Genomic DNA, 18948 nt, shown 5'->3' with positions numbered 1-18948 from the left:
AATGATGAAGGAGTAAGTGCATGTGTGTGTGAATGGTGGTGCAATGATGAAAGAGTAAGTGCATGTGTGTGTGAATGGTGTTTCTTGATGGTTTTGGGGTTGTGATGCATGTGAATGCATGTGGCTAAGGGTTGTTGATTGGGCTAGAGGTTTTGCATGGCTCAAAGGATTGTTTGATTGGGCTAGGCCCTTTGTTTTATGTCCAAAGTGCATACAAGGCTTTCAAATTCGTCCAACACTTTGGCTCCAAGCATATGCTATCCATTCCAAGCCCAATTTTGCTCCAAAATGCTCCAAAATGCATCTTTTTGCTTCCTTAGCCATATGAACCTAAAAACACACGAAAATGGCTTAAACTACTAAAACAATTATGAATTAACAACATAGATGCACGAAAACAAGCTAAGTAAGTCGCCTAAATATGCTCCTATCAAATTCCCCCACACTTAGCTTTTGCTAGTCCTCGAGCAAAACAAAATAATAACAAATAAACAAAACGACACTAAACAAGTAAAACACAACCTAAACATTCCAACAACCGTCTTAGGGATTTCCAATGCACATGACAAGTTAAAAATCATTATTCTCACAGATTTTAGCCATCTTTACACTTAAGTACATTCTTAATCATAGTCACCACATACTAGTTCACAATTAAGCAATTAAAACACATTTCAAATGTAGTAACATGCTTTAGAGAATTTACTCAATTCCTTACTAGAATGCACTCTATTTTCACACAGATTTTCTGACTACACACCCTACACTAGTTATATGTGAGAGATTGATGTAAACATGAAAGACTAGTATCTCACATATGTTATAACAAAGAAAGCATTTTCTGGATTTACGATAATGACATGAATATGATCTCATGAATGGAATGCTACTACTTAGAATGAGAACCAGTGATTCCATAAGCTCATATCAAATCCAAACTCCACATTATTGAACACATAACGATCAAGATAGAAGTCAAAGGGGTGTAACGAGGCTAGGGTACTGGTTAACAATGAAAGGTGAAGGATAAACAAACATTCTTAAAGCAATAGTGAGCAAAGTATTGAATTAGGCACTTAGAATTCCCTTTAGAGCGCGGAAAACAACTTTTAGACTAATAGGGGAAATTCAAACAACTCTTATTTTTCTTTTCTTTTTCATTTTTTTTTTCAATTTTTTTTTTCTTCTTTTTTTTTTTTTTTTTTTTAGCCGTGCCTATGGCACAACAACTCTCATCAATAATCCTTCCCCCACACTTATTTTCTGCAACATATTAATAAAAAAAGGAATTCATTTTCCGTCATGCTTACTATGCTTTAAGAACAAAGGCATGGATGGTCCTATTCTAGGCTAGGTAAGGATAACATGGGTTAACAAAGAACATAGGCTAAACAAGGCTCAAAGGGGTTAAAACTTACAACAAATACGAAATATGGGAAGTAAGGCTATTTGGCTATGGTGGCAACTACACAACTTTATCTTGATATATGTTATGCAATTCAATGTCATGCTTTGAATGAAATGGATATAAGTTCTAGCATTTAGTTCTATCATGATACAATTGCATTCTAAGTAGCAACCAAGCAAGGAATAATGAGATCATGCAACAACTTTAGAAAACAAAGAATCACAGAAAATAACTCTCCAAAGAAGGTAATGGCTCGAGTCTCACAGGGTTGTAGCGTTTGTTTGAGTTCCTTCCTTCAAGCATGTCACAAATTTTTTTTTTATTTTTATGATTGCATGTGAAGTCATACATTATAACCATAACCAAGCATATACCAAGAGTAAATCAAACTTTCATCCATGTTTATAACTCTCTTTAACAGTCATGCAATTACAAACCAAATCCTTATCATTATGTTGGAAGGTACCCTAAGACACAAACACACAAAAACGACTCAAAACACTCTTTTTAGGCTTTTCAAAACATGTTTTTTTTTTTTTTTTTTTTTTTTTTAAAATTTTTATGTGATTTTCGGAGTTATAAAAACAAAACATTCTAAAACACAACTTAAAAACATTTAAAACAGCAAGGAACAACACTTGAAGTTATGGGTGATAAAATTCAACGAATTTGCATCAACAAACTTAGTTACCCCCCCACACTTAAATCAAACATTGTCCTCAATGTTTTAAGCATAGATTCACACAAAACATAAGTAAACACACAAACAGCACTAAACATACTAAACATGGCAGAATGTAACTAACAAAGAGAAGAGTTTAGGGACGCAAATCTGTTTATAGAGTGTAAATTCCATCTTCTCCTTGGTAATTGCATTGAGGCATTGATCTTTGTGATTCCACAGGCTTACTCTTGAACTGGGCTGGAGGATTCTTTTGGTCTCCTCCAACTCGTTGATTTTCCTTTGTGCTACTCTTGAACTGGGCAGCAGGAATTTTTTGGTCTCCCCCGAAGGTCTGAGCTTCCTCCTTTTATCTGTTTCTTTGTTCAATCTCTCCAATTCGTATTGAAGAGGGTTAGAGGATAGCTCAGCATTGCTTGTCTCTACATGCTTCAATGCCCTACTTTCACTTGCCTTACTTACTCCCCTTTGCAGAAGTGGTCCCTTCTCTGGAAGTGTATCAACCGTTGAAGATGACTACTCGAGAGCAACGCTAGGTAAGCAATCAGGAATAGATTCTAGGCAGTTGGCCCCAGAACAGAAGACTGACTCCAAGTGCCGGCTGATTGCTTCTTTTACTTTGCCATGCGAGTAAGAACAAGGACAAAGAAACAGACAGGGAAAGAGCATGATATGAGATACCTTTGCTTTTGACCTTGATGATATGAGATACCTTTGCTTTTGACGAAGCGGTGAATGACTCAGCACACTTCAATCCGCCGTTTCCTCCTGGGTCATCTGTACTCTAGGCATCTGGTATCATCTTTGGGAAAGAAGAAAGAATTTAGTATTTCGAAAGGCTTTGCTGGGAGTGCGCCCTCAGAGGCGAGGGAGAATTGGGCATTTTCTTCAGGTTTTCCTTGCCATAAAAGACGAAGGTCGACATATATAGAGATAATATCAAGTGGTGGTACTGTTCTTTTACCATTGTCGACAAACGTTTTGATCCCGCAAATCCGGCTTTTTGAAATAGCAGGCGCCTCTTCGATTTCTGAACGACGCCCCTTCGATTTCTGAGCAAACGCCCCTTTGCTTTCTGAACGACACGTAGTAGTGCGGATGCGGCTCCTTTTGACAAAGCTGCACGCGTCTTCTGAAAAGCAGAGAAAGCGTCGCCGGACTTTGCGCTTGTCGGCTAAAGATGTGTAGTTGCGATGATGGCCTCCACGTGTTTTCAACTTTGTCAGAAATCTTTTGACAAAGTTGAACGCGTTTTCTGAAAAGCCGAGGGAGCGTCGCCTAACTTACGCCGGAAAATCCGGCTCTTTGAATCGGTGGACGCGTCGCCTTGGCTTTTATAGAGCTATCGATCACCGCCAACATACACACTCTGAAGATCTCCCATTTTTTGAAAATCGTCTCCGGCCCTTTGAAAATTTACTCCCTCCACCCCTTCTCTTTGAACACTTTTGAAAAAAATGGCAAACTCATCGAACCTTAGCTTAGATTTGAGTCTCAGCAGCGATCCGGTTGCGCCCCGTCAAGGTAATGTATGGCGCCCTTCTTTTTTATCTTATAACGGTATTCTTACAGGTGAAGACTCCGTGATGCAGGACGCCACAACAGCTACAATAGTAGCTAGGAACCTCCTTACTCCAAAAGATAGTAGGCTGCTGTCAGGACGGTCCGATGAGTTGGCCGTTCAAGAGTCCCTCGCACTTAGTGTTCAGTGTGCGAGCTCTGTGTCCAACATGGGCCAACGCCTGCTTGCCCGCTCCCGTCAGGTGGAATCATTGATGGCAGAGGTGGAAAGTCTTAAGCAAGAGATCCAGCAGCTTAAGTACGAGAATAGAAGTTTGCATGTGCTTGCAAATAACTATTCGTCGGGCATGAAGAGGAAGCTTGATGAGCTGCAAGAATCTGAGGGTCGAATTCACAGTGACCGTCAAAGGCTTGCGGCTTATCTCCAGAGGCACCTTTTTCCTGGGTCATCCAGCGTTTGGCCAAGTATTGAGGCCTGGAATGCTCTAGCTCCGATGCCTCCCGCTTCGATGCCTCCTGCTTCGATGCCTCCCGCTTCGATGCCTTCCGCTCCGACGCCTTCTGCTCCGACGCCTCGTAGTGGGGCTTCACGTAAACATCCTTTGTGAAGGCTCCATCTTCCTGCCATGTTTATTTTTATTCTTTTTTTTATTTTTTTTATTTTTTATTTTTTATGAACATGCTTTGCTTTATTCAGTGCATTGGGTTGCCTCCCAAGTAGCGCTTTCTTTTACGTCTTGCAGCCGGACGAAGAACCCAATCACTCCAGGATATGTTCACGAATCGGATGAAAACTCCGAGTCATAAACTAGTACCTAAAACAAGAAACAAAACAAGATTAAGAATCTGGAATAAAATAAAAAGAACAAACGAAAATAAAACAATCCAAGGGATTAGCAAATTTTCTAATCCCCGGCAACGGCGCCAAAATTTGATGCGAGAATTATACGCACACAAATTAAACCCTCTTTTTGACAATTGTAGTAAGTATGTAAGTAGGGATCGTTCTGGAACGGGGATTAGGAGGGATTGTTAATCACTTGGATTTGACTCAAAAACGTTAAAAACACAATCTAAAACACTATACTAGACTCAAAGAATGCAAAACTAAACTTTAAAACACTAAGACAAACCAAAGACTCAAAATGCTTTAAAACATAAACTAAATTGATTTCTAACTAAATTGAACAATAAGGTAAAGGGGGATTTAGGTTTTGATTAAACTAAATGACAGATTGTAAATTAAAGCATAAGGAAATGAAGTAAACACAAAATGAATGAATCAACAGCTAATAAAAAGAGATAGCACAAATGGAGATGAAGCTAGAGATTCGATTTCACCATTGCTAAGCCAAGTCCATGCTTGTTAAGTCAGATTATACTCATCCCTCTACTTATTTCTTGGGTTTGTTTCACTTAGATATGATCAACCATATGATGTGTGGATTTGATCAAATGTCTCTAATCATGAGCCTAATTGTGATGTGCAACTTTGGTTCCTAATCAAGACTATGTAGTGCACAAGAAACTTTCACAAAACCAAAGGGAACACTCGGCAGGATGTTTGCAAAACATTCCCTTCATTCATTCACATATCTACCAAGATTATGCATGATGTGTGCTTTAATCTTGGCTAAACAACATGTGGTTAATTCAAATGATGATCAAGCATTAAAATCAACACACTAAGTCACAATTAAAACGGAGAATGAAACAAGAAATAGATAGATTAAATGAGAATTCTGAATTAACTACATGGCAATCTTGCAAGGCTACATCGAATCCCTAGAGAGAGATTAGTTACACTTCATGTTTACAAAAGGTTTGACATAAAAATATATAACATGAGTGAACATAGGATTAAGAAGAAAGAACCCTTGAAGCAAAACTGATGTCGAAATCCTTTAAGAAATGGGAGAGTGTATCTAATGGAATGAAGCCGAGAGGAAGTTCCTCATGGTACAAAACAAAGAGAATCAAAGAAACACCTAAACATTCCAACAACTCAAACTTGAATTGTATGAACGTTTAGGCACTCTTATCTTCCTCTTCGTCGTAGCACAAAGTCTAAGGGATGTTGTTGGTGTGTTGAATAGATTGGGGAATTATGGAAATGGATGAGGAATGGTGTTTGGATTATAAGGGAATGGTAGCTCACGGCAATGAGGGAAGATTGGATGTGTTTGTGATGTGTTGTGTATGAAAATGAGATGTGATTTTTGTGTATGAATGCATGGGTTTTTATAGGGGGAATGGGAGAATATGTGGGTGATTGTTTAAGAGTGAATGTGGTTGTTATGATTGAGAGTGCATGTGGATGAAATGATGAAGTAGGAAGGTGGAAATGCATGTGTTGAATTGGTGGTGCAATGATGAAAGAGTAAGTGCATGTGTGTGTGAATGGTGGTGCAATGATGAAAGAGTAAGTGCATGTGTGTGTGAATGGTGGTAGCTAGGGTGAATTATGATGAATGCATGTGGAATAAAGATGGAGAAGGTGGTGTAATGATGAAGGAGTAAGTGCATGTGTGTGTGAATGGTGTTTCTTGATGGTTTTGGGGTTGTGATGCATGTGAATGCATGTGGCTAAGGGTTGTTGATTGGGCTAGAGGTTTTGCATGGCTCAAAGGATTGTTTGATTGGGCTAGGCCCTTTGTTTTATGTCCAAAGTGCATACAAGGCTTTCAAATTCGTCCAACACTTTGGCTCCAAGCATATGCTATCCATTCCAAGCCCAATTTTGCTCCAAAATGCATCTTTTTGCTTCCTTAGCCATATGAACCTAAAAACACACGAAAATGGCTTAAACTACTAAAACAATTATGAATTAACAACATAGATGCACGAAAACAAGCTAAGTAAGTCGCCTAAATATGCTCCTATCACGGCCATCCGACCACTTTCAAGCCAAATTCCTCGGCCAAAACAGACCATAACTAGGCTTCCAATAGGTATAGGCTCCTTCTCTACATTTCTAACTTCAAATGGCTCTTGAATCATCAAATTTGGTTAAGTATCAAGCTAGTAATTAGCTCTGAAAGTTAGGAAGAAAATCTGCAAATTTCTGGCCTCACGTGGTGTTGCAGCGATCGGCGCGTAGAACACAGGCATCTCCTAGAGGTACTGTGCTCCACCATCGTACATGGCAGTGCTGGTGACTTTTTCGGCGACTCAACTCAGCGCGTGCCATGGCCCGTGGCCTCCCGGGCCGCCGAGTTGTGGCAACGCGTGGAGGAACCCGAGGTCCTTCCTTAGGTTTCTCGAAGTGCCGAATCCGAATCCGCTGTCTGTTTTTCGAAATTCGATCGTTTTAAAATAGGTCCTTTATTAGCCGTACTTTGTATGAAAACGCGTAATTACGTTAGTACGCTATATTTACATAAATGGTCTCGTTTCTAGGTGAAACGCATCACAAGGATCTTCGATACCCGTGAGGCGGGTTCGACTCGACGACATGATTTGTGAGTAGGTCTTTTCTTTGATATATACATACATTTGTTTAGTTTCCATATATACTTCTAATAACGAATTTTCTATATGATTGCAGTAATTAAATTAACATTTATAGAAAATGACGTAACGATGAGAGTTAATAAATCATTATAAATCTTACGGAATGCCTTAGCTAAATTTACGACTATGAATAATGTTATGTTGACTAGAGTTATCGAATCACTTTAGCATGACTATATTTATGTTATCTGTTCATCGTTTGCTGCACCGGTGTTGGTACTTACCCAGGCCAGGGCCAGGCTTTCACGTGTATGTGCACATTGCTCCATATGCTCACTTTGGATCCATTGTAGGTGTCAGTCGTGTCCTAGATTGCTATAAGCAATTAGAACTCGTATGTGTTGCGCATAACCCTAGTCTTCACGTGATTGTAGTACTAGAGCGTATATTATTGTTACACCTAGTCATGTTTATGTCAAAATATCTATGCATGAACTCGTGTGTCAGCATGTGTCGATGAGCATTCGATATGATATGTTTACTTATGCGAGACTATGTGATTACGGATGTCATGTGCTTACTTACAAAATATTGTGGTGTATTGAATCCTTGAGATTTTGCAGGTTACGGTAAGTATTTTCTTACTATACGTAGTATGTATATTTTGGAAACTATACTTGTTTTACGGCGAGGGGTTATTATGTTTTTGAAAAGGTTTTTACAAAGCTTTGTTTTTAGGCCCACTCACCCTTATTTTTCGCCCCTTCAGGTTTTAGTGCTGAGCTTTCGTATCGACGATGATTCTTGGCAAATCTTGGTATAGGCAGTTACCTTCGATGGTATAATTCTCATCCTACTTTATTGTATTTTACTTATACTCTGTCATCAAGTGTGAAATGGGTTTATTCCCGCTCATAAGCGCACTGTTGTATTTAGGCACTTTTGGGCTTAAATTTATTCACATTTTCCACATCACTACAGTTTATAGCTTCGTCACCCTCTTGGTGTCGGCCAACATAGCTCGATTTGAAGTCCAGGTGGACATTCCAGTTCGGGGTGTGTCAAATTTTTTTTTTTTTTAAAAAAAAAACTTTATTATATAATAATGCTCAAGTGAAACTTTTAAAGTTAAGAGTTTTTGAAGTTTTTTTTTTCTTGCTTGGTTGTTTAAGATTGAATTGTTTTTTTTATTATTTAGTGAAAGTTATGTTTGTAGGTCGTTTTACTTATTATTTAATGACATTTGTAAACTTACAATCAGTAAGTCCTAAAGTTTTGATTTAAGTTACGGTTTTCCAGCATCAATACATTATACTACTTTTTTTTGAAAAACTATCTTAAGGATGTGCCGTTTTATAAGTTTTGCACAGATCCCCCGAAATCTAAAAAACGGCTTACAATATTATTTGACTATTTTAAAGTCTAGTCTCATGTGGGTCTATGATTGTATTGGATAATTCACTAAATTCAATTTGGGCAAACAATTTGTGTCAACTCCCAAATCTTATCCAAATCAAAGATAGAAGATGAATTAGTTATAGGGAGCTCTAATGAAAACCCCTTTCAAGTTCATGTGAAATGTCCATAATGAGTCAATTTTCTTCTTTGTTTATTCATTTGCCATTATTCCAGGTCTCTCAATGATGTTTGCATTTGTATTTGAAGCTTGATGCTACTGAGAGGGATTCTCCACTTGCTATATTATTGTGTTGTTTTTTATTTTTTGCTTATCTGTTGCTAGCTCTTTTAGGCTTCCATCATGTTGTCGATATTGTGCAGCTTCTCTTTCATCATATTATTCCAATACTGTTCATTTCCCTTCACTAGTCCTACTTGTTTTTCACCATCTTCTTTTAACTTGTGATAAGCTGTTGCAGTCTCTCATTTGAAATTTTGTAATTTTCTGTAAGGATGATAGCGAATATTTATTTTACCATAAATATACATTTCATTATCTTCTGCCACCAATGATTGGACGTTAGTAACGTTGTAGAGAAAAGGAAGGGTTTACTCTCTGGTCTACCAGAGTTTACGTGAAGAGGAATATTCCCAGGCTCCTCTTGCAATTTCTACGGCAACAACTCCAGCAAACTTCGATTCTTTATTTAGAAAGCCTTAGATTCGAATCACAAGAATGTCTTAGATTCAAATTGCATGAATGACAAATCGAGTACTAATTTATTTCTTCATGTACCTTGGCATAAACATATCGTTGTACAAAAACAAAATTTCATTAAATCTTCTTAAAAAATTTATCCAATGTTTGCAGTAAGATCCCAAGAACGAAATAAAATTAATTATTAAGATCAAGTTGTTTGAGCCTAAATTTGGGGCAAAGAAAGAGCTTGCGATGCTTCCTCAACTGGGCGGTCCTTCCACCGATTAAGTATAGCTTCAGCGGCGCCGGAAGCAATCTTATGCTGCAGCACAGCCGCACCAAGGGGGCCTACCAGATTGAGCCTTGTTGCAGCAGAAATAACGTCTCTCATTGTAATAAACATGTACGCTCTTTGAGTAGTATTGCTATCCAATCCTAGCAGTCCACATATAAGGCCAAATGCATGAGCATGGTGAAAAGAAACGCCCCCGGAACTTAACCAAGCTTCCATCGTAGATTTAACCGATGGTATTTCTACATACACAGCTGCGGCCACCCTCATTAGTTCCATGCCCTTTGAAATCGACGCCTTTCTAACCACTTCATCAGTAAGCATTGCATCCAACATCTTATCGAGTTTGCGAGTGGTCTCTAGATCAGGTGATATTGTTGTAGAATACACAAACGGAAGGAGCAAGCTTCCTGTATTCTCCAACAGACGGATTATAAAGGTTTGTAGATCTTCGGGACTAGACACTACACGAGCTTGGATTGCAGCCTCGAGACCAAAAGAATGAGTAAAACCGCCTGTTGGGAGGATGGAATCCAGCAGTTGCCATTGTGTCCACTGTAGAAAGGAGTCCGACGAAGCACGTTTGGTTATGTCCTCATTTATGCCCACAGAATGAGAAAAACCGTTAGAATGGAAAAGTTGCCATTCCCTTTGATGTAATGTCATATCCGAGGAAGTGTGTGTCACGTTATCATCGATCATGTTGATGACATCCTCCTCAACTGGAAAAATTGATGTATTAACAGTGGCACTTTCAGATTGTAGAGCTTGCACATCTTGCTCGTACATCAACCGTACTCCGCACTTCTTCACCTTCAAGCCTGGCCCTCTGGTTTCAAACAAGAACTCAATCTGACTGCAACTGTTATGCCAGTCCGTACCAAAGTATTTATCACGGGATACATAGAACATCCAAAGATGATCCGAATCAACCTGGCAAAACCTTTCGCTAAAGCGAAAGGCAGGCTGTGTGCCACGTACTTCTAATTGTTTTCCACTGTGTTTCAGTCGACACACAAGATGATGTGTAGCATGGAAAGTTTTGAAATGAAATGTATCGTGTTCATCAACCACACAATGCTCGTCTAGTACAAAAACAGCACACAGAGCGTATCCCATGAACTTACTTTTATTCCAAAGTGGAGGTAGGTCTATGGTTAATGAACTCCCAACATCGTTTTGATGGCTGAACCACTTAGGAATTTCACTTCCAGGAATTGCAATTTGGAAAGTTTCTCTTGCACTAGAGTTTCCCTGTGTCAATCAAAATTGGAATGCTATTAACTGATATTAAAGTATGAAACACACACAACTACACGAGCGTGAGAGAGAGAGAGAGAGAGAGAGAGAGAGAGAGAGAGAGAGAGAGAGAGAGAGAGAGAGAGAGAGAGATCTCACCTGATGAAGGAATTTCTTGAGCATTTCAAATGTCATATTAAGTAAACTTTGGTTGTCATTTAGTTTGAAGCAATTCAGGAAATTGAAATATGATTTCTCCAATACATTGAGCTCGGATGTATTGAAAATTTGAAGGGACGAGCAACCATCTGCCCTCACATCCAATTTACTATTTGATGGGAGACCTGACAGCTCTGTAAGTCTCTTGCAGTTCTCGATGTTAATGCTCTCAAGCTTAACAAGGGATCGGATGCTTGATGGAAGACTAACAAAATTATTTCCGCTGAGATTCAATGCCACTAGTGAGGATAAGACCCCAAGACCATTGAGAAATGCTCCTTCCCGAAGTTTACAGTTACTTAGGTTCAGATCTGTTAAGTTACACAGACCAAATGAAGGCGACCAGAAAGTCACTGGTTCTTTCTTCACTTTTTGCATCACTCCAAAATTAGGCACTTCTGTTTCAGCAGTTCTACTGTCATCATTCTTCTCCAAACACTCCACCTCCGACGTGCTTTCCTGCTCTTCGCCAAGTTTCAAGCATCCAGAAAGATTAAGATTTTTCAGAGACTTCAATCTGTTAATGGTGCTTGGAAGACAAACAAGATCCTTGCAGTTGCTTAGATCTAATGTAACAAGGCCACTAAGGTGTTCAATTGACTCCGGTATTGTTTCTATGGCAGTTTCATCGAGTTTAAGCACTGACAGAAGTTGCATATTTCCAAACTCAGGAACCTGCTTGACTTTTAAGCAGCCAGAAAGAATAAAAGTTTCAAGAGACTCCATTTCAATTTTTCCTGGCAGACTCTCGAGACTTTCGCAATCTTTAAGATTTAGGAGGGTCAGCTTTTTGAGAAGTCCAAGGGACTGATGAATTCCAACCAAGTTTTTACATCCTTCAAGATCTAAACTCTCAAGTTCTTGAACACCCGTGAAGTCGGGGGTCTCAGAAATGTGGTGAGAATGGCAGATTTTGATGAACTTCAACTTGGGAAAACGCTGTTCAATGCACACCACACATAAAGAGAAACAATAAATTAATCCGTCAATGCTAAGCATACAACTGAATTATTAATTGAAGAAATTATTGGCTGCTAACAAACATTCATATACCTTTATTCCCTTCCAAAGAAGATCAAGGTTGCTGTGGCACAAGTTAAGTTCAATCAGCTCATCTGGTTGGAAATATTGTGGGAGAGATCTTAAGGGATACCCAGTCCATTCGAGGAGTCTCAAGGATTCCGGAAGACAAGTGAGGCCTTGGGAAGGATGCACATTATGAACTTGGAGAAAACGAAGTTGAGACAAATTTGAGAATGCTTCTGGATTCCAATGAGCCACTTCTAATATAGGCAACTCCATAACTATCCCTTGAACTACGTTTGTTCCCTAATTATACAAAAACAAGAATAAGTAAAGTGAAGATTATTATGCAAGGAAAGTAAATAGAGTATAGCTCTACCTTATTTTTTGTCAGCACATTGTGGATGTCTTCATGAGACCATAGCCTACTACGTTTGCCTGGATAAGTAGGCGACTCTCGACTAACTATTTGCCATCCCATTTCTTGTAGTAAACCATGCATCTCCAGCTTGTTGCTGGAAAAAGTAATAAGAGATTTATCAGAAAGAATAGTTAACCCAATCTCAGGGTAGAGCCCACAATAGTTTAGTATCTCGGTCACACGAACCCTATCCTTCCCTTTAAAAAAGCATGCAATATGTAGAAATATTTCTTTTTCTGTTTCCCTTAGTCCATCAAAACTAATGTGAAGAACATCCATGATACTTCTATCTGATGTATTCCTCAGCCTATCTATGGCACTTTTCCATTCGAGGATGCTTCTGCCACATAGAAAGGAACCTACGACAACGATAGCTAATGGAAGGCCACCAGCATACTGTACTATGTCGCTGCAAAGACTCAAATAATCTTCACGGTGATCGCCCTTCTTAAACGCTTTTGAACTCAAAAGTTTAAGAGCCTCGTCATGGTCTAAGGCAGTGACCTTGTATATTCCATCAACACCATGCACCTTCAACAAATGTTCATCTGTACTCGTTATGATAATTCTACTCCCTAGACCAAACCAGTCGCGACCTCCAGCCAATTTTTCTAATTGTGCTAATTGATCCACATCATCAACAACAACAAGCACCTTGATAAACGCTAACCGTTTTTTTATCATAGCAGCTCCCATATGCTCATCCTCTATGTTTCCAATTTTTTCCACCAGGGTTTTGGAGAGAAGTTTTTCTTGTAAAGAAACTAGACCGTTTTTAGAAGTTTCAGATCTAACATTGGAAAGAAAGCAGCTACGTTCATAGTGGTGACAGATTTGATCATAAACAGCTCTGGCAACTGTCGTCTTTCCAATTCCTCGCATCCCATGTATCCCTATAATGCGTACGCAGTCAGTTGTCCATCCACATATGTGATCTTGTAGTATTTTATCAATGCGAGATTCCATTCCTACCAAGCCCTCGTCGACAGTCGAAGATGCATACAATGAACGGTTTAGTACCCATGTGGCAACGGATTCTACAAGTTCTGCCTCCACCCTGAAATGAAGAAAAGAACATAAACATAACAGCATGGTCAAGTATGTATACAAAAGTAATTTGGAGGTTCCATACGAAAACCAATTGAAAATAGAGGGTGGACCAACTCTCATGCAAGATTTTGTTTTGGTTGGTCAAACTTAGGCATTCGTATACCCTGAGGGAATGCCATGCAAGGTATCTTCTTCTTGTATATTATGGGAGCAACCCAATTTTGTGAAACCTTGATAATACCATAAAATACCCTTTTTCCGCTATGAGAGTATCAGAATAAAACATTATAAATAATTAATATCATGCAGGTTAAGCTACTTAGTACGATGGTCTAGTGATATTTCTCTTCATTTGTAAGTGAGAGATCTTAGGTTCGATTTTCGTCAAAGGCGAATTTGAACCACATTATTTCTAGCCCATTGTGAGGCTAAAGCTCACTCCCTCCCCTTAAGTGTCGATAATATCAATTTAAAAAAATAAAAAAATTGTACGTGCAGGTTAAATTCAAATCATTATGAAATTGGCACCTGCAAATGTTCATATAAACTTTTTTTTTTAAAGGAGGACAACAAGTGACAAACCACGGTTATCCACCACTTCTGGGGGTTGGGAAGACTCACAAAGGCATACCTGTAAAGCTATAGATAAGCAAGTTCTATCCAATGGCCAAGAAGATGCCATCTGTCAAGAGATTAAGTAGTGTGGTTGTTAGTTTGTTAAAGATCTGTTACTTAATGTACAAGTAGTGAAAGGTGTATAAATAGGAGCTTTGTATCCATTCAGAAATTAAGGAATAACAAACAGTACAATTCTCTCTCTCTCTTTCTCTTCGATCTATCTCTCTCTCTACATTCTATACTTACAGTTTTTCTCTCTCTAAAACTCCATTGATACTCTTCAAGCTCAAGGTGATTAATTCAACATGGTATCATCGCCGGTTGTGGCGTCTCTTCGATCCTGATCTGCTTCCGCCTTCTGAGATACAAATTTCTGACGATTTCTGGTTTTGTATTCATGGTTGTGATTCTCTGGTATGCATCTTTCCTTCTACAGTGCTATAGCATATGTGTCTTCTCCTCTTGATTTCGACGCTTGATCCTTGCACATCAGGTGTTTGATGAATTGTGTATGTGAATTTTTCTCTGTGAAAATCTTCTCTGTGTAATTGCCTCTGATTTTCGTCTCAAGATTGATCAAGACTGGTCTTCAAACCCTAATTCTTGCAAGATATTCTGTTTTCGTATACAATTTGTGAAAATATGGTGACTGCTGCGCAGCTACAGATTGTGCAATCTCCAATTACGAATTTAATCCCTACCGTGTCCACCTCTGTGACTGTGAAACTGGATGATACAAATTATCTAGTTTGGCATTATCAGATGCAATTGCTTCTTGAAAGTCATGGGATTCTTGGCTTTGTGGATGGGTCTCGACAGTGTCCTACTCGGTTTCTTGATAATCCGGATCTTGAAGGTGTTGAAACTGAAGCATATCAGATATGGAAGATGCATGATCGTGCTTTGATGCAGCTTATCATTGCAACCTTATCTGTTACTGGCATGTCTTGTATAATTGGCTGTGTGAATGCACGTGAAATGTGGATGAGTCTTCGAGATCGGTTTTCCACTGTCACAAAAGCTAGTATATTTCAATTGAAAACTGAGCTTCAGAATATTAAGAAGGGTACTGACTCAATTTCTCAGTATCTCCAACGAATAAAGGATGCTCGTGATCATTTGACTGCTGCTGGTGTCTCGTTTGATGATGATGATATTGTTATCATTGCTCTTAAAGGGTTATCTTCTGAGTACAATACCTTTCGAACAGTGATTCGCGGGCGCGACAATGTTATTTCACTTAAAGACTTTCGAGCTCAGTTGCTTACCGAGGAAGCTGCACTTGACAACTCTACACTCTCCAGTTCTTTTGTTCCTGCTATGCTCGCTCAAGGACATGGTTCTAATGGGAAAGGGCTATTACTTGCAGAGGATTCTTCTCCTACCACTGGTAATCTGTCATCACAATATCACACTGGAAGTTCTTCTTCTTCCAATAATGGTGGTCACAACTCTAGTTCTGGACAACACTATAGCTCTGGAGGCTATACTCATGGTGGCAATAACTACAATTCTGGCGGATTTCGAAGTTCTAATTTCCGAGGCCGATCTCGCGGTAGAAATACTTTTGGGACTTCACGTTTCTCTGGTCCTCATTACAATCCTGGTCCTGGCATTCTTGGTCCTGCCAGATCTCATGTGTCTACTTGCTCTGAGCATGGCAATGACGTGCCTATCTGTCAGATTTGTGCCAAACGAGGCCACATTGCTTCTGACTGTTTTCAAAGGCACTCTCCTACACCAGTCTCATCCTCCTCCATCCAGTGTCAAATTTGCTGGAAATTTGGTCACTCTGCAATTCAATGTTATCACCGAGCTAACTTTTCTTATCAAGGAAGGTCACCGTCTCCAACTCTCACTGCCATGAATACCACTTATCAACCTTCTGCCCCACATGAACAGTTTTGGGTGGCTGACACTGGAGCTACATCACATATGACCTCTGACTTGGCCAATCTCAATCTTGCAACTCCCTTCACAGGCAATGATACTATCACCACAGCTAGTGGCTCAGGTTTGGACATATCGCATACTGGTTCTTCTACTTTAAGGGCTCCTAACTATGCATTTCAGTTGAAAGAAATTCTACATGTTCCAAAGCTGTCCCAACATCTGTTGTCCGTCTATCAGCTTTGTAAAGATAATCATTGCAGGTTTATATGTGATGAGTTTTGTTTCTGGATACAGGACAAGATCACAGGGAGAACACTTCTTTAGGGGCTGTGTAGAGCTGGATTGTACCCGATTCCTTTTCACATACCTTCATTCCTCCTCAAGCAAGCATATCACGGATCTCACTTTTCTAAACAACACCACTGTCTTCTTGGTCATCATGTCACCATGTCTCTTTGGCACAACAGATTCGGTCACCCATCAAATCTTGTTGCTGCACGAATGTTGAATCAATCTCAGATTCCAGTTGCATTAGATCAATCTAGGCATGTGTGTATCTCTTGTTTAGAGGGCAGAATAACTAAATTGCCTTTTACCTTTCCTGCCAATAAGACTGTACAACCCTTAGAAGTCATCCATAGTGATGTTTGGGGACCATCTCCTACATTGTCCATTGAAGGTTTCAGGTTTTATGTTACCTTTATTGATGAATGTACCAGGTTTACATGGATCTTTCCATTAATGAATAAGAGTGAGGTGTTTCAAACATTTGTGCAGTTTCATGCTTTCTTGTCTACTCAGTTTTCCAGTGCACTTAAAGTCTTTCAAAGTGATGGTGGTGGTGAATTTTCTAGTCATAAGTTCCAACAGTTTTTACTTAACAACGGGATAATTCATCAAAAATCTTGCCCTTATACCCCTGAACAGAATGGCCTTGCTGAGCGAAAGCATCGGCATATTGTTGACACTGCCCTTACTCTTCTTCATACCTCCAAATTACCTTCTCAGTTTTGGTTTCATGCTTGTGCCACTGCAGTTTATTTGATCAACAGAATGCCGTGTACCACTTTATCTATGAGATCTCCCTATTTTCGTCTATTTGGTACATTTCCTGTTTTAACCCATTTGAAAACATTTGGCTGTAGTTGTTTTCCTTTACTGAAACCTTACACTACTAATAAACTCCAACCCAAAACTGCCCAATGTATTTTTCTGGGTTATGCAGGTCAATACAAAGGTTACATTTGTTTTCAACCAAACATAAGTCGGTTCTATGTGTCCAGGCATGTTCTGTTTGATGAATCTACTTTTCCTTACATAACTCTGATTTCTAAATCTCCTTCATTGGAGAGTGTTTCCCAATGTCCTTCTTCCCATCTTGTTCCATGTCTCACAGAACACAATACAGTTGTTTCACGTCCACCATCATCATCTGAGTCCACATCACTATCACCCTCCATTCATTCATCCTCCTCACCTGCATCATCTCCATTCGTACCACCTCGAGCATCTGAGTCCTTCCCTGATCCAATTAGAGCGTCAGAATCTTTGCATCAACCTCGTTCCACTCCAGAGTCATTTCCTACAATGCCTGCCACTAATACCTTATCCCAAGCTTCACCCTTATTATTTCCAGACTCTATCACAGGTGCACAGTCCCAAATCCCTGCTGATCCTGATTTTCAATCTGAAAATCTTACTGTGGTGATTCCAGCTTCTTCCGTCAATCTTCATCCCATTCAAACTCGTTCTAAGAGTGGGATTATTAAAAGGAAAGCATATTCAGCTACTGTCCTTTCCTGTGAGCCGTCTATTATTGAGCCTACCACTTATAAAGCTGCTAGTAAAATACCAGAATAGCAAGCAGCTATGCAAGAAGAGATCACTGCTCTACATCTGCAAAAGACCTGGGATCTTGTTCCTCTTCCTAGTGGGAAAAATCTTGTTGGTTGCAAGTGGGTTTATCGTCTTAAAAAGAATCCTGATGGCTCTATTTCCAGGTACAAAACACGTTTGGTTGCCAAGGGTTATAGCCAAGAGGAGGGGATTGACTATAGTGAGACCTTCAGTCCAGTGGTCAAACCAACTACAATACGTTTAATCCTGGCTCTTGCTGCTCAGTTTCATTGGGACTTGCGGCAATTGGATGTCAAAAATTCATTTCTGCATGGTGATTTACATGAAGAGGTATATATGGCTCAACCTCCCGGGTTTCTCAGTGTTGATCATCCACCTCACTATGTTTGTAAGCTCCAAAAATCGTTATACGGTTTAAAACAGGCTCCTCGCGCTTGGAATGAGAAGTTCACCAGTTTTCTTCCCGGCTTGGGTTTCCAATCTTCTCTTGCCGATCCCTCTCTGTTTGTGCAACATTCTGAGCATGGTATTGTAGTGTTATTACTATATGTTGATGACATCATTATCACTGGTAGTAGTTCCAGTGCTATTTCCACAGTGATCTTGGCTCTTACTCAATAGTTTGATATGAAGGATCTGGGACAACTCAGTTATTTTCTTGGCTTACAAGTCCAGTATCAGTCTGATGGCTTATTTGTGTCACAATCCAAATATATCAAGGATCTGTTGGCAAAGGTTGATATGCAAAATGCTAAAGCTTGTGCTACTCCTTGTCTCCCATCTCACAGGCTCCTCAAGGAAGCAGGGCAGCCCTATCACAGTCCTGATCAGTATCGCAGTGTCGTAGGAGCCTTGCAATATCTCACCTTCACTCGGCCGGATATTGCTTTTGCTGTTAATCAATGCTGTCAGTTCATGCACCATCCCATGGATTCTCATGTAGTTGCAGTCAAGCGAATTCTCCGGTATCTCAGTGGTACAATGGATTATGGTATTCATTTTCAGTCTGGCACACTGTCCTTACAAGCATATAGTGATGCTGATTGGGCGGGTGATCCCAATGACCGTCGCTCGACTTCCGGGTATATTGTTTACTTAGGTACAAGTCCAATTTCTTGGGCTTCCAGGAAACAACATACTGTCTCTAAATCTTCCACTGAGGCAGAATATCGAG

General features: G+C 39.6%; 1 protein-coding gene across 1 annotated transcript; it reads right to left on the bottom strand.

Moving 5' to 3' along the window:
* Window positions 1-9331: 9331 nt before the first annotated feature.
* On the bottom strand, window positions 9332-14088 carry LOC137744356 (disease resistance-like protein DSC1). The gene is made up of 6 exons (XM_068484189.1): window positions 14038-14088; window positions 13570-13667; window positions 12402-13413; window positions 11966-12241; window positions 10853-11851; window positions 9332-10708 (listed from the first exon to the last, which is right to left on the bottom strand). The coding sequence occupies exons 1-6, from the start codon at window positions 14086-14088 to the stop codon at window positions 9386-9388; spliced, it is 3759 nt and encodes a 1252-aa protein (XP_068340290.1). The 3' UTR covers window positions 9332-9385.
* Window positions 14089-18948: the final 4860 nt, after the last annotated feature.

Source organism: Pyrus communis, chromosome 9 (genome assembly GCF_963583255.1).
Source record: "Pyrus communis chromosome 9, drPyrComm1.1, whole genome shotgun sequence".
In the NCBI taxonomy this organism is placed as follows: Eukaryota; Viridiplantae; Streptophyta; class Magnoliopsida; order Rosales; family Rosaceae; genus Pyrus; species Pyrus communis.
This window is presented reverse-complemented; position numbering and strand designations above follow the sequence as displayed.

Bases quoted from the DNA above. Each gene is read 5' to 3' on its own strand.
- LOC137744356 (XM_068484189.1), bottom strand. From the start codon at position 14,088: ATGGCATCTTCTTGGCCATTGGATAGAACTTGCTTATCTATAGCTTTA. The intron at 13,414-13,569 runs GTATACGAATGC...TCTTCATTTCAG, and splicing joins TTGCATGGCATTCCCTCAGG to GGTGGAGGCAGAACTTGTAG. The intron at 12,242-12,401 runs GTTAGTCGAGAG...TTGTATAATTAG, and splicing joins AAGAAATGGGATGGCAAATA to GGAACAAACGTAGTTCAAGG.